Here is a 21,074-nt window from a genome sequence, read left to right as displayed (position 1 = left end):
TGGTCATCAAACGGAGCGAGGGGAAAAGTAGCCAGAGGGTGTGTGTGCGTGAAGCTCTAGTCCTCGACCTCAAGAAGGTACCTGAAGAGGATCAGAAATCGCTTCATTTTGACTCTCCAATTGGAAAATAAAAAGACCAAGAGGTATTAGGTGAAATTTAAAAGGTGTATATTTTGATTGAGCAAGGATAGGCTTGTTTGCCAAGATTTGAAATAAACCAGGGCACGCCTAAAACCTAGTGGTAGTCTACCCATCACTAAGGATCACCTTAAACGGTTGAGGAGGCGGGAGGGCTTTCCCCTGGAAGGGCAAGTGCAAGCTAAAACTAAAGCAGTCCAAGATGAGTTCAGATAAAGTCAGGGAGAGAAAAACCCACCAAAGGCTGTTCATCTCCTTGGGTTACTGTCAGAATTGGAGACTGAATGTGCCAGGAAAACCACCATTACATGACTCGCCTCAAAATACCAGTCTTATGATGATCACTGACAGAGGTGGTGTCCCATCAAATACTAAACCCTCAACTCCTTCCCTCCACCAAGAAGTGCCCTAAGATCCATTAAGATTTTCAGAGCATCACAGACCTCCAGAGTGAGGTCTTGACCTGTACACCAGTCAGAACTGAGCACCTGGACAGATACCATCGTAACCCTGCAATGACTGTACTCAAACTAGTTAACTCAGAGGACTTAACACCATTAAAAACAGATCCCACAGTTAGCCGGAAGGAATAAATACACTAACATCACAAGACAGTTCATATCCACAAATATTTATTGAGTGCCTGTATGCAAGAATGAAGGAGAGATGGTCGCTGCTCTCGTGGAGCTCACAATTTCATTTCTCCAGGATTTGACCAGATTTAACAACTGCAACAAGCACCTGTCTGTCTAACCAGCAGCAGCACTACAGGAAGCAAAGTTTTCACATTGTATTGGTCACTGTTACAGTGCAAGTGTGAAGAAAACATAATTATCTTTGAAGTCTGTAGTCATAGCAATGACGTGGTGTATAATGTCCAGCAAATGCAAATTTATGGCTCGACTCCTACTACTGGAGAGGGGTCTATTGAAGTAAAACACAAATCAGAAGGGGAAGGCTTAGTAATATGAATTCTAAGAATACAGGTGGAGTTTATTATCAAACTGCCACACAACTCTTGGCAGGGCAGGAAATTATTTCCTGCAAAATGTGTGCAATAGGTTTAATCAGACCTGCAGATCTCATAACCATAAACATTCATTCATGATGGGTAAATGTGATTTACCTTTATGATTCCTAAAAAGCTCTAGGCGTGCATTTATTTTTTAAAGCTTCTTAAAGACTCGCAGCACAAGTGGCACATTAAAATTTAGTGAAAACTGCTTGAGATATCTCAAAATTAAAATGACAAAAATGTCTAATTTTACTACATATGTAAGTGCAGAGTTCAGAATGCAAATAGCATTCAGCAAAGCACCTGAGTTAAAAACGGGACTGTTTTGGTTGCTTATGAAACTCTAAATCATAATCTTCGTACAGATCATCTGATGTCCAGTGGCAGGCATGTCCTTCACGTAGTCCCGCTTCACAGGCTTCACCTTTAGATGTCTAATTACGGAACACTCAAAAGAGCAATTATTTTGATAACATTGGCAATACTTTAAGGGAAATAGCCTATATTTGTATCAAAAACCCCCAAATCATCTATTTTATTTAAGATCAAAGTGCTTTTGGGCCGGCCCCGTGGCTTAGCGGTTAAGCACTCGCGCTCCACTACTGGCGGCCCGGGTTCGGATCCCGGGCGTGCACCGACGCACCGCTTCTCCGGCCATGCTGAGGCCACGTCCCACATACAGCAACTAGAAGGATGTGCAACTATGACATACAACTATCTACTGGGGCTTTGGGGGGAAAATAAATAAATAAATAACAAAGTGCTTCTTAACTTACACTCGACAGGTTATCAATTTTATTAGTCATAAAAAAAAAAAAACCTTGCACAAGAGGGAAGCTCATTTAAACTCCAGGAAAGCTCATTTTTTGCAAAAAGGTGGACAGAACATCTTAGACCACCTAACAGAAATGTCAACCAACCCAAGGCAGTTTTTAAGTCAATTGCCAGGCACACAATCTACTTTTCTATTTTAAAAGTACTAAATCGCTACTTCAAAAGCCTATTTAACTCAGAATGAATCTACTACTTATTGAAAATTTACTAAGCACCAAGCACTTTACATAATCTCCCTTAATGGAAGCTTCTTATTGGTTCATCTTGTCTTTTACTGCAGAGGAAGGCAGGCCTGAGTGTGACCCGGGTCTGCCTGACTCTCCTGTCCCCTGCCCAGCTGCTGTGGTCCTGGCGCCGCCACTTGAACTACATCGATTACTGCTTCAGTCAGAACCTGCATTTTAACTTGGGCTCCCGAAGGGCGTTTCCCCACCTCAGGAGGCTTGGTAAGGGAACAGCAGGGGCAGATCCAGGTGAAAGGAGAGTATTAACTCTATTTGCATTTAAAAAGGCACTTCCCAGAGGCGGAAGGTTCTCTTAAAGTTTCTTACCAACTGCAGCTCAGCCCCAGCCGGCAACAAGAATAGTTTACCTCCCTGGGATAATAGTCGCTTTTTGAGATTGCCACCTTTTCTGCTTTTAGGGTGAGTTGTTTTGGAGCCAAGTGTCCTAAGTTAAGCATTACCGAAGGGAGAGAAGGTAAGGATTTCCCTTGGTTTCTCTCTTCACAGCTATGAAGAAAAAAAATTTTTTTAAAAATAAGTGACTGGTACTTCCAATCTAGTACACACTTCAAAAATCAATGCATATGTTTTCTGAGAGAGAGGCACAGAAAATGTGTTGATGGAACTTAATACCTTTCTGGGAATAAGCCAATACAGACTACTAAGAAGATAACTCCTTGACAGAATAAAACTATAATCTCTTCTGAAATGGCAATTTCCTAGTCTTAGGAATGTAGCAGACTTCACGATATAAGGAGGGAACAATGAAATATCCTAATAATTTCAAGTTCATTCTTAACGTCATATATTGGACACATTACAGGGAACATCATCCGTAAAGTCAATCCCTTTATTAGGTCTGGACACAGCTGTACTGGAGTTTGATTAAATGAACTTCTTTACTGTAACTATGAGATTGAAAAAAAGAAAAAAAAAGCTAGAAAAAGATAGCAAGAATAAAGGCACTTGATTCTGTTGATGAGCAATTTTGATTAGCCCGGTATCTTCAACTGGGTGCAGGAGTTGGGAGCCAAGGTTATAGGAGCAGGAGAGGCGGCTGCCAGACTGCCCCTCCTTGCTGCCCACCAGGCTGGAGCTCAGCCGTGTGAAGCTTTGGTGAAGGGTGCTCACAGGTCATCTGAGATCCCTGCTGGAAGGCATATGTATATCCTCTAATGGAATAACATTTGGCTTGGTTCACTTAACTATAGCTATTAAGAGCCACATGAGGAGGAGAAAAAGCTTCAAAAGTAAACCAAAATTTAAAACCTGAGCATTTTCAGTGGAAATCAATTTTGAAAGTTTGGAATGAGTCTGTTTATCACCATGTACTAAGCTGAAATATGTGGGCACTAGGTTCTGACTGGCAACCAAAAAGTGGACTTAGGGCCGGCCCGGTGGCATAGTGGTTAGTTCACGCGCTCTGCTTCACTGGCCCAGGGTTCCCAGGTTCGGATCCCAGGTGTGGACCTATGCACCGCTCATCAAGCCATACTGTGGTGGGGTCCCATATACAAAGTAGAGGAAGACTGGCACAGATGTTAGCTCTGGGACAATCTTCCTCACCAAAAAAAAAAAAGTGGACTTAGCCCAGACTTGACCAGCAATCAGGACAGAGACCTGCTAGAGCGCCCGATCAGAGCCCAGGCTCCTGCCCAGGGGCTACTTCCAAGAGCCAGAGGTACTGCCAATGCAGTGGTCTGGAGCCCTCCAGCAAGGCCAAGCTAAAGGCACGGGGCTCTATCCAGATCCACTCCCTGTCCATTCACTAGCAGAGGTTACTCTGATCTCAGTCCAGTGTTCTTACTGAACCTACTATGGGAGTACTTATTTTTCTTTTTGGCAGGAGTGGAGGGGGTGGAGAAGGGTTACAAATGTCTGCATGACAACTCTGACTGACCACTGAAGCCACGAACCTTGAGGAAACCAGGGCTGGTCTTACTACCGCACTGGGTGGTGGCCCGCATGTCATCAAAGGTTTATCTATCAATTGACTGTCAAGGGTGGGACACGAGTTACATTCAGAATGACAAGCACAAAGCTACAGCTCTCTAATTGTTTAACTTTTTCTGAAAAGTACTATATATATGACAAAATTGAGAATTACATCCTTCTCATTTTTCTTTCCTTATAAATAATAACATTTAAGAGAAACAAAATGAGTTATATTCATGTAGTTCTGAAAGCTTTCCAATATTCCATTATTACTATTCTAATATTCACTCTAAGACGTTTCAAACAGGAATTGCATTATTATTTTTAAAAAACTTCAACACAACTAAAAATCCAGAGTATGCTGTAATTTTTTTGCATTTAGCATGTATCAGTCTATCATTATGAAAGCTGTTCTTAAGCATTTATTTAAAAAAAATCATATTCACAATGTAGAACAAGTTTATAAAATTGGTGTGCAAAGTGAATCATAAAAGGATAACACTATTTAGAAACAAGCTGCCTCCGCTGTTCACGTTTCCTTATTCTTGATATAAATTGGAGACATACTAAAAATAATACTTTTTAAATAGTAAAATATACAAGAGATTCCTGAGCATAACAAAAATATCTCGAAAATATGTGGTCATTTGAAGTATAAAATAGCAAGTGTAAAGAAGAACATGATTGTAAAACTACTGTTTGAAGGCTTATAAACAGTACAAAATAGTTTGCCTTTTCTGAATGCATAATTATACATTAGTGCAAAAAAAGTGTCTCAAAATTTAATGGCTACAAATCTCAAAGATTTGCAGAGGTGCGCAAAACATGAAATTTCTTTAATGTCATGCGAACTGAACCCAGTTCTCGATTAATCCTTTCCAAACGATCTTCCAAGGCTTCCTAGATGAAAATAACGGAAAAAGTTTAATTAGAATTCTACATCAAGTTCACTGGTTCAATAACTACCACCAAATTGCCCTTTCTTCTAGCAAAACAACAAGTATAAACATTAAAATTACAAATAGTCATTTTGCTTTTTAAACAAATCATCTTTATATTACTTCTCTTAAACTGAACAATGTGAATCAACTGTTCAAGCATTCCAAAGAACTGCTGCACTTTAAAATATTCTTAGTACGTTGGTCCACTATGTGGACCATGGAAATTTTAGTAATGGCAACACAATCGAGCAGCGGGAGATCACTCTTTGACTTTGTTGAACTGAGAACAAGAGTGCAAGAGGAACTTCCCTAGGAGGTGCTTCACACGTTTCACCAGAAGAAACGGACATGTTTGACTGGTGCCATATCCCACTTACATGTACATCAAATAACTCTTCTGACAAAAATTTCTAAGTTAAAAAGGAAAAAAACATTGGAGGAGACTTTTCCAAGGAACAAGAGATTTCAGAATGAATCAATGTAACAACTGCTATTTTTACATAAATAGTACTACTGTTAAATAAATAGTACCTGGAATATATATTTATTAGTTTAGATACTTTATTCAATATTAACTCCAATGGTATCCTGAAATAAAACTTAATTTTCTCTTAAAAAATTTTTTTCCTCTAACTTTAATTATAAAAAGATTATACGTTCATTATAGAATATTTAGAAGACAGATGAGTAAAAAGTAACAGATAAAGCAGTTCCTCATTTTCTGCAGAAATGCACACCATTTTTAAGAAGAAAAATAAAAACAGAATCAAACTCTCTACTTCAAAATGTTTTTCAAATGAACTTTTCTTGTTATGAAATATCCTTCTACGACACTGTTTTAAATTAATGTGCAATATTCCATCAGATATACCATATTTAACCAAGAATCTTTTAGTAGAAATTTAGGTTGCTTCCAATTTTAGATATCACAAATAACACTACAATAAATATTCTTAAACGTATCTTTTTGCACATACTTCTTTGCACATATCTATATCTCTTTGCACATATCTATCATTATTGCCTTAGGAATCATTCCCAGAAGTAAAAATGCTAGGTCTAAAGAAATACAAAATTCAGTTTTGGATATGTGTCAAGCTGCACTCCAGAAAATTTGTGACAATTTCAACTTCCCCCTGTGGTGTATGAGAATAAGCTTTTCCCCATCCTGGATACTGTTTTCTTAAAAAATATCTGCCAATGCAATAGTTTTAAAAAAATGGTGCTTTTGTTTAAATGTGTATTTTTTTTTAATTCATTGTTGAGGCTGAACATTTTTCATCTTTTTTTGCCTGATTTTACCTTTCTCACTTACAAATCATATGTATGCATCCTCATCCCCTTTTTGCTGCCAGTTGTCTTCTTACTGGACTGAAACAGCTTTGACATATATAAACAGAAACTAATGCCCTCTAAGTCTTATTTTAAGAGCTTATAATCATTATATAAAAATATACCAAACAAATGTTTCAGGTAGATTTAGTTTTTCTTCGGTCTTTCCAGTAAACTATTATAAGAAGACTTTCATGTGTTGAGTCTTATAACTCACTGAATAAAAACTTTCAGAACAATAAAAAGACAACATCAGAAAAAAAGAGAAGTTAGGGACACAGAGCCTAGAAAAAGACTATTTTTCTTTGCTATTTTCTTGTGTGTTTCTTTCTTTCTGGTATCACAGATCAATCTGAAAATGAACTTTTCCTGAAGTTAAGGCACTGAAAAGCCAAAACATGCAGTTATATAAAAGACATATACTTGTTATATTTAAAATGTTACAAAAAGAGCAGATTTAAAATGTCCCATGGTTTCATGCATTTTAATTCTCTTTGAAAAGCAACTAAAAGAAATACACATGGCCCACATCTCCTGCACCATCTCCTGCTCAATAATGGAATCACATCTCTCTCTCTTTAACCTCTAACGCTATTCCAGTTGCAAAGCGCAAATGTTTTACATATTTACTAAATGGAAAGGAGTTCAGAAATAAATTACCGACTGGAGGGGAAAAAACAAACACAAAAAGAGAGATTTCATGTGACAGCATTAACTTAATGTAAAATCGGAAAAAAGATATATTGCCATTTGCTCCCAAGTTAGTTTCTTGAAAACATAATGGAATGAACAACTTTTTCTTGAGGTATAAAGGTAAAATTTTTATTCCTGAAAGCTAGCATGCAGTTATAGAATATACTATACTCACCAAAGACTTCCTATAAAGCCTCAAAGTTTTGACCAATTGTATCAGTGTGCCTAAAAACCATGATTTAAAAAAATCATCTTGGATAAACAGAGCACTGACTAGCATCAAGCCTCTAACGCAAATGCGAGCTAAGACATTTCACCTGATTTAATCTTGTCTGCAAAGTGATTCGTCCTCCAGTAGAAGGCATTCGACTTAGTGCTGCCTCAATCTGTTAACACAAAAAAATGTTTAAATAAAAATAGAAGAATTCTAATTACCGGCAGGGAGGTTTATAACAGAATGGAAAGAAAAGACTTCAGCCTAGTATTTTCTTGTCCATCTTGCCTTCCCATAAGTTCCCTCTGTCATAATTAGTAACGACAGCTCGGCTCAAACACGTTTTCAGTGCAGCTTTGCTGTGGTATCCACAGTAACTTCCCGGGATGGGTTTGCCTCAATAATTCCCTTCTGACTATTCCTCAGACATAAGCATTAACTTCAGAAAAAGATTAAAAAAATTTTTTTTTGTTATTACCTGGTCCTTTTCTTTTGTAAGTTCATCAAAAAACCGTTCCGTTTCAGCTAGGGTCCTAATTTTTGCTGTATATTCAAAATCATAACCATGGGGTGCTACTGAAGCAGGCTGACACTGTGTAGAGCTCACTGACTTATTCTTCTCCCAGGCAGATCTCATGGAGGCTTTCCTCATTCCATTTGGCAACAGTTCGGGGGAAGAGCTATGATTAACAGGGGTGTCGGTGGCTTTTTCAGAATATTTTTTTTGTCAGAGAGAAAAAAAATTTATTTCTTATCAATTTTTCTAATAGATCGTATATATACTAAATAGGTTACAGTCATATTTTCTCAGTACTTATTCTCCACAGAATTCTAAAAGCTTTGCCCTCAGTTTGACAATCTTCACAACTTGCCTAACTGAATATATGCAAACTTTCTGTAAACTTAAATGAACTTAAGTTAAACTTAAGTAAACTCAAAGCAAAAAAAAAGTTTAAAAACTAAACAACATATTTAGTGGACATACACCAACATTAACATTTTAAGGACCTACCCAAATGATTTCATATACATTATCTTATAACTTTATTCTAAACTTAGAATATAAATGAGAAAAGAGAAAAAATCACTTGAAGCTTAAGTTGTACATAAGTAATAGAATATGAAACTACAGTCATGTGCCACATAATGACGTTTGGGTCAAGGACGGACCACATATACAATGGTGGTCCCACAAGCCCAGGTCTGTAGTGGGCTATACCATCTAGGTGTGTATAAGCACACTTTGTGATGTTTGCACAATGACAAAATCGCCTGAGGATGCATTTCTCAGAACAGATTCCTGTCACTAAGTGACGCATGACACTAAAGAGAAAAACTGAACAGTAATGGCCCTGGTAATTCAACATTAACATTCCCTGTACCTCAGTTTCCCAACTTTTCAATGAGGATAACAACATTTAGACACAAGATGAGCATCGTGAATTTTTTTTTTTTATGGCTATCTTCTTCTTCTTTCTTTTTTTTTTTTTGTGAGGAAGCTCAGCCCTGAGCTAACATCTATGCCAATCCTCCTCTTTTTGCTGAGGAAGACCGGCCCCGAGCTAACATCTATTACCAATCCTGCTCCTTTTTTTCCCTTTTATTCCCCAAAGCCCCAGTAGATAGTTGTATGTCACAGTTGCACATCCTTCTAATTGCTGTATGTGGGAAGCCGCCTCAGCATGGCCAGACAGGACAAGTGGTGCATCGGTTCGTGCCAGGGATCCGAACCCGGGCCGCCAGTAGCGGAGCGTGCACACTTAACCACTAACCCATGGGGCCAGCCCCTGTGAATGCTTATTTTTAAAGGCCCTTGAGTAGAAAAATATTTAAGTGCAGGATATTATAACATTCAGAACCTTGAAAAGATACCAGAAACTCACAAAATGAATGACTAAAACCATAAGTAATAATTTTTTAGTAAAAGATACCTTCCGAGTCATCTAGAGGAAGAAACTGGAGTTGTTTTCTTGGAGTGGTAGGTTGTAATGCAGACACAGGAACGGTATCTAAATCATCCAAAAGTATATCAAATCTATTGAATGAAGCAAGTTACTTGTGAGAAAAAAATGTTAACTGATTTTCCCTATCTCCACTAGAGAGATGAGCTGGCATCCAGTTAACTCACAAATTTATATTTTTTTCTTAAAAAAAAGCTGGTCATATAATTTTCTAAAACTGGAATTTAACTTATATTTTCTAACACAAAATTATATTTACATAGTAGAGACTTAAAGCATTTCCCCATACATTATCTCAACTTGTCTTTATAACAACCTTATAAAATAGGCAGGGCAGGTATTATTATCCCCGTTTTACAGAAGAGGAAACTGAGGTTCAATGCGCTTAGGTAATCTCTCCAAGAGCCCGAGGGAGCTGGGTCTCTGGCTCTTCTAGCTTAGGAGTCAGTGGTCTCCCCACTGCTGACCACAGCGCAGAGAGAGGACGATTTTCTCTGGAGCACATGTAAACTTAGGTTTAGTGCCAGGGCCATACCCAGACAGCCCACTTTCTTGTACAAATGGCTCGAGAATTTCCCTGTATCATAAACCTTTTCAGGAAAACAAAGAATTACCATTCTACATCCAAAAGCTGGAAAGAGGTTCTAGAGCGGTATTTAAAATTTAGTAGTAGCCAGTTTATGTAGAAACTGTTTTCATGTATTATAGTACTTTTCTGCTTGTAGTATGACAATCATTTAAATGATTTAAATCCACAGAGTTCCCATTGTCAACTGAAAAATCAGTAATAGCTAGAGGCACAGCTGACATTTTTAAAAAGTCAATAATATATATATATATATATATTTGTGTGTGTGTGTGGGAGAGAGAGGAAGATTAGCCCTGAGCAACATCTGTTGCCAATTCTCCTCTTTTTGCTGAGGAAGATTGGCCCTGGGCTAACATCCCCGCCCATCTTCCTCCACTTTATATGGGATGCCACCATACCATGGCTTAACAAGCGGTGTGTGTCTGTCCACGCCCAGGATCCCAACCCACGAACCCCAGGCTGCCAAAGCGGAGTGCGTGAACTTAACCGCTACGCCACCGGGCCAGCCCCAATAATATATATATTTTATTCTACAATTTCAGAGAACTTACCGAATTGGACTGCTTTCATTTTTGCTAAGTAGATGACTAAATCCTGGGGACAAATTTTCTTTAGGGGATCGCTTTGGACTATAAGCCACAGTCACCGGTGTTAACATAATCTCTCTTTTTGCTACAGAAGAAAACAAAGAGTAAATATTTTTTTCCTTCTATATATGTGTCATATCGGCAGAACATAGTTTCTTTTTCAGTACTTTTTTTCTAACTTTAAAAGGAACTACATTTATATTGTAAAACTTTTTGAAAGATAAATAAGAGTATACAAAACAAAAATAAAATAATGCATAATCCTAACATCTAGAGGGAACCACTGTCAACATTTTAGTATATTAGACTGTAGTTTCAGCACTCTGACTCAAAACTGGTTTTTCAGGATTTTAGAAGTCAACTGGAAATAAGATGGCAACACCAGCACACTAGTAAACATTCCTATAACACAGCACATACGAATCTCACCTGTCATGCAAACAGAAGTGAGGATACAGAAATCCACTGCTTAACTTTAAAACCATACTTGTAATTGGCTAAAGAAAAAGGTCACTAATGCTGAGTAATCTTAGGTAAATGTATGAAAAGCATCACCTTTTTTCAGGCTAGCTTAAATTAATCTGTTTGAACTAACGCTTAATTAGATAATTGTCTACTACGTCGAAAACTGTGAAGTACTATTAGTTGCCAAAATTTTGCAGGACGCACCAAAAATCTCACTTTAATAAACTGAGAATTTCTTCAGTTATAGTCACAGTATCTGTGCATTCAGACAATGTTATTACTGACAAGATCATATCTAGGGATCCTGTGCTCAGAGCACTCTACCAGGTGTGAGGGAGAGTATAATGGAAACAAATATCAAACCGAGTGCACAGCTCAGACGTCCCTGTTTTGAGCCCAAGAGATACAGATATCTAACTCTTACTTGGAGTATTTGTTTTACGATTTGAAGGTGGTAAAGATGACGATCTCTGTGAAGCAGAGTTAAATCTCTTTTGTCTTTGCTGGGCACATTTCTCTGGGGACCGACTTGCATTGACTGAGGTTTCACTTTGTCGAGGATTCACTAATTCTGTAACAGACAAATGTAAAGAAAAAAAAAATCACACAAAACAAACCCAGCTTCAGTTATCTGCCTTTATTAACAGATGGTTACACCAGGCAAACAATTCATCTCACTACCTAGGTTCTAATGATTATTTGCAAATGCGCCACATTATAATCATAAAAAATGCTTGATGAAGAAAAATGTGGGAGTTTATAATGAATTCATTCTGGTTCCCTGTTTACAATTGGCATTCAAGGTGATTTTTCAAGAGAGTTTATTTTCAGAAAGCAGGTCACTAATTTATTTACTAGGAGATACTGCTTTGGAGAAGTAATGCCAAAGACGTTAATGACGTGATTAGCAAGCCCAAACAAGTAAGCTCCAGAGAAAGCACAAGGACCTGTGAACAAAACAGTATTCAAGATACTTCACGTCCCACCGACAGACGCTCAGTAACCAAGAAAGGGAAGAGTAGGAAATGTTACACCTCACTTTATGAACACCAAACATCTCTCGTAACTTTTCGTGGTGCGTAAGTTAAGACAAATGGATATAGAAATTTGTCAAACATCCTTAAGAATGCCATGTAAATCTTTAATAATCAGAACGCAATATGTAATTTGCTTTGTATAAAAGGTACATGTTATGCCATGACTGTGATAACTTATCTATGAAATGGGGCTGAAGCAGCAGTAAAATAAATTTAACTTTTAATTTCATTACTTGAGGAATTTCATTTTAAAGAAGGTAATATAATTGGAGAAAGGGGAAGATATCTATATATCTATCTATATCAAACAAGCAATAAAATACCTACTATTTGAGGTGTCCTCTTTCTCAGTCTGTGTGCCCCAATTTTTAAATATTTTTTTTTCATCAAGTTCTTTTAACGCTTTCATGATTGGTGTGTCTGAAGTCTCTCTCTGTTTTTTTATCAATAAGTTTGTTGGTGTACTTCCAGGTGAAGAATCCTTTTCTGGAGGAGAATGGTACCTGAAATAATAATCACAAGACACACAGTGCTATGGACTGAATATCTGTGCCCCTCCAAATTCTTATGTTGAAGCTCCAATCTTCACTGTGATGGTATCTGGAGGTGGGGCCTTTGGGATGTGATTAAGTTTAGATGAGATCGTGAGGGTGGAGCCCCCATGATGGGATTAGTGTCCTTACAAAAAAGGAAGAGACGCAAGATCTCTCTCTGCACACATGTACCAAGGAAAGGCCATGTGAGGAGAGAACCAGGAAAAGGGTTCTCACCAAGAACCTAAGCATGCTGGCCCCCTGATCTCAGACTTCCAGCCTCAGAACCATAGGAAATAAATGTTGTTTAAACCCACCCAGTCTATGGTAATTTGTTATAGCAGCCTAAATTAAGACACACAGGTTACTGGGACTGTTAGGGGAATAACATGGGAGTTGACAATTATACTCCACAATGAATACGTTATGCTTTACGATGCAAATAAATGACAACCTAATCTATATATAATAGACCAGTGCTTCTCACTCCTTTTCATATCCTAGCACATACAGAAATATTATACTTATGTGGCACTCTGGAGTAAATGAACGAGGTTGCTCGTGGGGGTCCGGACTATCCGGAGGGCGAGAGGATCAACGTCTTGTCCTAAACACAAGCCCGTGCATGGCGCACCACTGTGCCAGGAGCACAGGCGGGGAAGCTCTGCACAGCTTATGAGAGTAAAATTTCCTAAAAGCATTAGCCTTTCAAAATAAAATAAAAATCAGATCCTCACAATTAAGACATTAAAGAAACAAGGAGGTGGCTCTTTACACCTTCCTGTACATTTAAAGGCAACTGGAATCTCTAAGAAAACACAACGCTTCCTAAATAGGATCTTTGACACAGTTATCTTACCCAGGAACACAGGTGTCCTCCGGCTGATTATCCATTTTACTGTCCTGGGTGTCCAAAGGCTGGCCAGTAAAGATGGAATACTCGGCTCCTGGTATCAACCACTTCCGCCTGCTGACATCTGAGGTTGCTAGTGTGCTATGAGAATGAGAAACATTTGGAGGCATTATAAGGTTTGTGCTTCAATTCAGACTGAGCACATACAGAAAACAACCTGCTTTGAAATATTATTTACACATTCACACAGTAATTTAAAAACTGTATATAACAATCTTATTTTAGATACATGAATTCTATCTTACGGTTTTCAGATCCAACTGAATTGTTCTTTTAGGTTTCTGTTACTTCTGAATATTCCTGAATCAGTCAAGATTCAGGCAGGTACTCTCATATCCACACAGCTTTGATGAACACCCCCAACTAGCCCAATGCCACACTTCACATCCTTCATACCCCATCGTAGCTCAGGGCAAGGAAGGGAAGCAAGAGTGTCCGTCTTGCTCCCTCCAGACCAGCACTGTCCAGTAGAATTTTCTGCAAAAACAGAAACATCTCCTATCTGCACAGGCCCATACAGTAGCCACAAGTCACATACTGCTATTGAACACCTGCAGTGCGGCTAACAAGACTGAAGAACCAATTTTTAAATGTTATTTAATTTTAATTAACTTAAATTTAAATAGCCACATGTGGCTCTTGGCACTACTGTATGGAAACGTGGGGTTCTAGACCATTACTTGTCCACGTTCTTATGAAAGAACCATCGTAGATTAACTAGTCATTCACTAGACTTCGGAACCTGTCTTACTTTCTCCATACCTATTGTTGTCCTTATACTAGGCAGCGTCTGTGTCCACACGTCCTCTCTCCAATGATCTGATTCTGCTCCTCCTTAGTCGCCCCCTCAGAGGATACTCACTAGACTTTGTCATCACCAGGGAACATACCCCTGATTAAGGAACCAGTCTGGCTCACATGTCAAGCATTACCACAGCACTTGGACTGCAAGGCCTGTGATCCTCAGCCTCACCATTTTCTACTCATCAACCCCTGATAGCTTTAACTAGTTCCTCTCTACCTACCCTGGAGTGCCCAGTCCTGACAATAATTAGTCACTGCCTTGACTCTCTTCCCAGCTCACCTTCCATCACAGCTGACTGGCAGCAGAAACCTAAGCCTGGATGACTACAATGATCTTACTTCCTGGTGTCTACACTCCTACAGTTGAGCTGTGCTGGAAAAAAGTCGCCCAACCATGCAGACTCGGGTATCATTACAGAATCACTATCACCCTCCCAAGTGGACACCCAACACCGGCAGGCAACACACCCTTCTGTAATCAACGAGATCCGATTCTCCAATACAACTATCTGACACCCTCTTCACTCTCCTCGAACCTCTCACCCCAGCCTTGGCTGTCAGGTGACAACCTCACCTCACACTTCAGAGAGCAAATAGAAACCATGAACAAGAACTTCTGCCTTCCTCTCTCTGCTCCCTTTCACAACCGAACTTTTTAAGAGTTGCCCCTTTCATCTATTTTCATTTCAACTCCCAGTTACTCCTTTCCTCCTTTTTTCCTCAATTTTTAAATTAAGAAACATTTTAAACATTCTTAGAAAATTACAAAGAATACTATGACACACTCACTCATACTTAGTTTTAAGAAATGTTAACATCTTACCATATTTGTTTTTAAGACAAAATTACACATGTATGGTTGTATTTTTTAAATTACATAAAGGGTATAATGTACACACCCTTTTAATGCTTTTTCTACTCAACATTATGTTTGAGATTTACCCAAGTTAATACGTAAAGCTCTACCATTTTAATCATTTATCCAAGGTATGAATGTATCAGTTATTTATCCTTTCTTCTGTTGGTGGATGTTTAGGTTCTAATATATCACCTTTCAACGATGCTACAATTAACATGCGTAAGAATTTCTCTAATGTAAATATCTAAAACTAGAACTGCGGAATTTGGGGTGTGCACATCTACATTCTTACTGGATATTGACCAATCACTCTCCAGATGAGCTATACCAATTTTCAGTCCAATCAGGAGTATGAGAGTTCCTGTTTCTTCACATCTTTCCCAAACTTTACAATGATTAGATTTTAAGTTTGGCCTGTCTGATGGTGTGAGTGGCCTCCCATTATCGTTTTAATTTGCATTTTTCTGATTACCAGCGAAATGAGCATCTTTTCATTTTTATTAGCCATAGGTTTCTTTTTCTGTGAACTACTTGTTTATATTTTTTGGTCACTTTTTTATTGAGGAGGTTGTCTTTTTCTTATTGATTGGTAGGAGTTCTTTATATTCTGAATACTAATCCTTTATTCCTTCCTGATGATTTTAAAATTACAAAATATATCAAGCTTGTGTAGACATACAGAAAACACTCATGCACCAACCATCTCGCTTTTTAACATCTTGATTCCTTGCTACATATCCTTTAGATTTTTAAAGAGTGGAACACTACAGATAGAACTGAAGTCCCTTGGTTACTTCCACAATCTCCTTTTTTCCAAAAGCAACTGTTTATACTAAACTTGTGTTCAGCATTCTCATGCATGTTTTTATACTTTTACTATATCTGTATGAACCCATAAGATATGCAGAACTGTTTTACATGCTGAATTCAATATAAATAGTATCCTATTTCTTTTGCAACTAGTTTTGTTGTTGTTGTTCCACATTATTTTCTTCAGAATAAACCATGCTGACAGTCTAGTTCAGAGGTCAGCAAATTTTTTCTGTAAACAGCCAGATAATAACTATTTTAGGGCTTATAGGTCAGACAGTCTCTGTCACAACTACTTATCTTCGCCATTGTAGCACAAAGCAGCTACAGACAATACGTAAATGAATAAGCTTGGTGTGTTCCAATAAAATTTTATTTATGAACACTGAAAATTTGAATTTCATATAATTTTCATGTGTCATGAATATTATTCTTTGATTTTTTTTTTCCAAACATTTAAAAACATCCAACAATTCTTTGCTCACAGGCCTTAAAAGAACTGGCATAGGCTGGATTTGGCCTGGGGGCTGTAGTTTGCCAACCCCTGATCTAGTGTATGCACTGTCACACTGTATAGTAATATGCATAAATAGATCACAATATATTAACATTCCAGCTGTTAGACATTTAGGTTGTTTTCATCCACTCTTCAACACACTAGCAACTGGCTTCCACTTCCACTGCTCCATCCAAACTGTCCTCTAGGTCATCAATAACCCCTAGTCTGCAAATCCAACAGACCCTTTCAGTCTTCCTCTCACTTGCTCTCTCAGCAGCATTCAACACCGGCAACTGCATCCATCTTCCTCCTAGTCTTCTAGCGGCTCTTTCTCAGGGTCCTTTGCCAACTCCTTTTCTACCCAACACCAAAACACTGGGGTTCTTCAGAGCTTTGTCCTGGGACCACTTCTCACTAAACACACCCATCCATCCTATGGCTTTAAGCACTATCTAGAAAGACAACTCCAACATTTGTAACTCCAGCCTAAGAGATTATTTCTGAGCTCCAAACACAAATTTATAATCGCCTGCATGATTTCCACTTGGAATTCACATGAATCTCAAACTAAGATATTTAGGATGGAAATTCTGATCTTTACCCCATGGTCTGCTCTTCCCATCTCTTCCCATGTTCAATACATGGCACCCTTAGTTGTTCACAACAGAAACGAAGGAGTTAACTGACACCTCCCTTTCTTACCTTGCCATCCAATTACAACCATGTTCTGTGGATTCTACCTCCAGAATCTCTCTCAAATCCTTCTCTTCTGTCCATTTCTATGGCCACCAGCCAGCTGACACTCTGTCTCTCCTAGCACTGCAATAGCCTAACTAGTCTCTCCACTTTTACTCTTTTCCTCTCCATCTTCTCCTCACGGCAGGTACATTAAAAAAAAATAGCAAACAGGGCCAGCCCCGTGGCTTAGCGGTTAAGTGCTCGCACTCTGATGCTGGTGGCCCAGGTTCGGATCCCGGGCGCGCGCCGACACACGGCTTCTCCGGCCATGCTGAGGCCGCGTCCCACATACAGCAACTAGAAGGATGTGCAACCATGACATACAACTATCTACTGGGGCTTTGGGGGAAAAATAAATAAAATTATTAAAAAAAAAAAATAGCAAACAGATGACACAATTTTACTATATAAAACCCTTCAGGGGCTTGCCAATGGACTTAAGAGTAAAATCCAAATTCCCAGCCGTGGCTCAGGAAGCGATATATGATGGGTCAACAATTTCATCTGGGGCTGGACCCGTGGCTTAGCGGTTAAGTGCACGCGCTCCGCTGCTGGCGGCCTAGGTTCGGATCCCGGGCATGCACCAACGCACCGCTTCTCTGGCCATGCTGAGGCCATGTCCCACATGCAGCAACTAGAAGGATGTGCAGCTATGACATACAACTATCTACTGGGGCTTTGGGGGAAAAAAATAAATAAATAAAAATTAAAAAAAAAAAAAAAAACAATTTCATCTGGGGCTACTTTACCCACCGCTGGCAATATTCAGGTCATACTAGCCTCCTTCAGGTGCTTCGAACATACAGCTAAACTCTTTCCTACCTCAGGACTTAGCAATTTCTCTGCTGCGGACATCTCTCTCCTTCCCTCCACACCTCCCACTGGAACAACTCTACACACACGGCTTATATCTCTGCTTACATGTCACCTCCACAGAAAGGCCTTCCCTGACTCCAACCTTAGCCTCCATTTTGTTCATTTCAAATGTTCAATTTCAGTTACTTACATAATTTTTTCTTTAAAAAATTCACTATGTTCTACTAAAATTAACAAAGACCTAGAAAAAGTTTCTCATTTGACAATTATAACTTAGAAAGGTTAAAATTTACAATGATCTACTCATTTAATACTCTTTATTTACACCAAAATCATAATAAAAACCAATTTTAATATGAAAAAAACTTATTCTGTAAACATATCATCAACGTAATGCTCTGAGATTACAACAAAGCTAATTCTGAAAAACTAAAAAGAAAAAACCATACAACCTAATGAAGATCCATCTTCATAGATCTTTCCACTAACGTGGGAATAAAACTTCTGGAATTTTAGCACTAAAAGATCTTTTGAGATGTTCTAGACTAATGCTCTTGTTTTTACAGATAATAAAAGTGAGCTCCAAAAATATTAAGTGATTTGCCTAAGGTCACACAGCTGGACGGAGTCAAAAAACAAAAATATCACAAGTCTCCTTACTCCCAATCTGATTTCACTATTTCCTCCTTCTGGAAAATGCCTCTGCATAAGAGCTTTCATGACATCTAATAATTAGATGTTGTTACACATTTAAGTTCTATAATGACATTTAACCCTGACTTTCTTACGATTTAGACAGATGAGCTTCTCAGTTCAAGAAAAGAGTACACCTATTTCTAGCTTTACGGAGATTAAATGAAATAACTTACTTGGCACGTGAGGGTCTCATGGGAGTTTTAGAATGATGACGAAGACTTAACATATTTTCATGCTCCACTTGCTTGACCTGAGCTTCAAGTTTTGAAATTGTTCTAATTCAAAAGCAATAAGATAAATTAAGTACATTTCAACAAATTTAAAATATAGCTCAACTACAAATTACTTATTTAACAGACACTTCTAGGAAAGGGGTGGCAATAGAGCTGCAAGTCCATAAACTTTTTCATAGTAAAATGCCACTGTTAAACTTTAAAAAGCTGAACAAAATCAGGGAGAATAAACAGAAAGACAAATACAAAAATCTCTACAAAGGAGCATTACACTACAACTGAAGGAAAACGGAGGAACAAATGGACTTAATACAGCAAGTAAAAAAAAGTTTATAAATTTGACTACAGATCAAAACACACAGAGTATAAATTAAATAAAAATAAAATCAATTCAAGTATTCAAATAAATTGCAATTCTAACATGTTTAATTCTAATAAGTATGCATTCATGCATACGAAATATGTATAGGTAATGCTCTCACAAAAGAGGAAGCAGGCTTACACCCAACAGCAGAGCTATTAAAAAGAACATCCCATCCTGGACAACTCAACCTACAGGCAGCTCATCCAACTCGTGCCGTGTTCAGAATGAAAGCCTATTTCCAAGTGCACCAACAGAAAATAAGTACTCCGGCCAATTAATTGTTTTGACCATATCTTGACATTCTTTCTGTTCTTTTAAATTTGCATATGCCTTCATCTCATCTTTTAAACTCAAATTTTTACCTACTCTGTTGCAAGGAAGGTTTGAGAAACAACAGCTCTAACAGGGCTGATGCTTTCTACCAACCTGATGAGGAAGCCGTCTCTGGAACTGAATGCACCACAGAAAAGACGAGAGCAGACAGGAAAGCTGGACAGCGCTCCTGTTTCGCCCTATGGGGGCCTTCAGAGCGCAGTAAGATCCCTAAATGAGGGACGTTACTTATTTCCAAATACAAAAATCTGCTCTAAAGTCAATTAGAAATATCTAATCATTCGCCACAAGGACCATTTATGACTGTTCCTACATAATTAAGTAGATCGGATCAGGAATATAGTCCCCAAACCAGGTCTTAAAGAAAGTAGATGACTACAAAATTGGTGTAAATGCTATTTTGTTTTTGGAGCACAGAAGTAATTCAGTGAACTAGACTGCTTCTTAAAATTATTTTCAATGGTTTAATATCATTTAGATTTTACCTATGCTGAGAAAATACAAAATGTTTGGTGAAATGTACCTTTCAGGCACAACCACCAATATATTCTAATCATTTAAAAATCTTCTTTGGCTAAAATCAAATATATTTCCAGATCAGGGGAAGATTAGCATTAAACCTAATCTCAAAGTACTTAAAAATCCTCAAGAAAAACTTTCTTTTCATCACTTTCAATAAACACACACATTTAAGTGCTGAAAGAATAATGAGAGGTACTTGCTTATTAGTAAGACAATACATTTTACCTTTTCAAATCAGAAATCTGAGTATGTGCATCAAGCAATTTGTTCTCAGTTATATTTAACGTATCCTACAAAAATAAAGGAAAAATTCAGATAACTGAAGATAAGTATTCAGATGTATTCCTTTTATTTTAAAATGCATAATACAGGGACCAGCCACGTGGCATAGCGGTTAAGTGCGCGCGCTCCACTGCTGGCAGCCCGGGTTCGGATCCCGGGCGTGCACCACCCCGCACCGCTTGTCAAACCATGCTGTGGCAGTGTCCCACATAAAGTGGAGGAAGATGGGCACAGATGTTAGCTCAGGGCTAGTCTTCCTCAGCAAAAAGAGGAGGACTGGCATGGACATTAGCTCAGGGTTGATCTTCCTCACATACATACATACATACATACATAAATAAATAAATAAAATGCATAATACAATACTAATCTAAGGCTACCTCAGAGAGCTACAAAGAAAATTAGGCAGATATTCAGCAAGTATGGGATCAACCACAGAGCCAACAACCATGATTCAAGGAAAACAATGAGAGCAAAACACTAGTTTATACAAATAGCTGTGTGCAGGTCCCCTGTGTAACAGGTATGGCCTCTTATGCTTTGCTTGATTAGAAACAATCCAGGGTTAAAACGGACGCATTTTAACCACAAACTTGACTAAAACCTCAGTAAATGGCAAAACAAGTATCTGTGATGATGAGATTTCAGATATAACAACTGGCTCCTGATCACCCCCCACCCCAGAACTCGTGGCTGCCTAGCTGTGC

At 38.3% G+C, this 21,074-nt stretch overlaps 1 protein-coding gene across 12 annotated transcripts in view; it reads right to left on the bottom strand.

Moving 5' to 3' along the window:
• Window positions 1-4,554: 4,554 nt before the first annotated feature.
• Window positions 4,555-21,074, bottom strand: part of MPHOSPH9 (M-phase phosphoprotein 9) — a 58,488-nt gene continuing 41,968 nt past the window's right edge. For 10 of the 12 annotated variants that reach the window (XM_058531284.1, XM_058531286.1, XM_058531295.1 and 7 more), the window contains 10 exons: window positions 20,311-20,375; window positions 18,807-18,908; window positions 13,358-13,492; window positions 12,293-12,468; window positions 11,353-11,499; window positions 10,428-10,548; window positions 9,258-9,361; window positions 7,805-8,031; window positions 7,430-7,498; window positions 4,555-5,046 (listed from right to left, as the gene is read on the bottom strand). In XM_058531284.1, coding sequence (XP_058387267.1) covers window positions 4,945-5,046; window positions 7,430-7,498; window positions 7,805-8,031; window positions 9,258-9,361; window positions 10,428-10,548; window positions 11,353-11,499; window positions 12,293-12,468; window positions 13,358-13,492; window positions 18,807-18,908; window positions 20,311-20,375 — 1,248 coding nt within the window. In that variant the 3' untranslated portion in view covers window positions 4,555-4,944. Of the gene's footprint in view, window positions 5,047-7,429; window positions 7,499-7,804; window positions 8,032-9,257; window positions 9,362-10,427; window positions 10,549-11,352; window positions 11,500-12,292; window positions 12,469-13,357; window positions 13,493-18,806; window positions 18,909-20,310; window positions 20,376-21,074 lie in introns of those variants that run through there. The other 2 variants (XM_058531293.1, XM_058531292.1) reach the window with 2 other exon arrangements.

Source organism: Diceros bicornis, chromosome 35 (assembly GCF_020826845.1).
Source record: "Diceros bicornis minor isolate mBicDic1 chromosome 35, mDicBic1.mat.cur, whole genome shotgun sequence".
NCBI classification, from domain to species: domain Eukaryota; kingdom Metazoa; phylum Chordata; class Mammalia; order Perissodactyla; family Rhinocerotidae; genus Diceros; species Diceros bicornis.
This window is presented reverse-complemented; position numbering and strand designations above follow the sequence as displayed.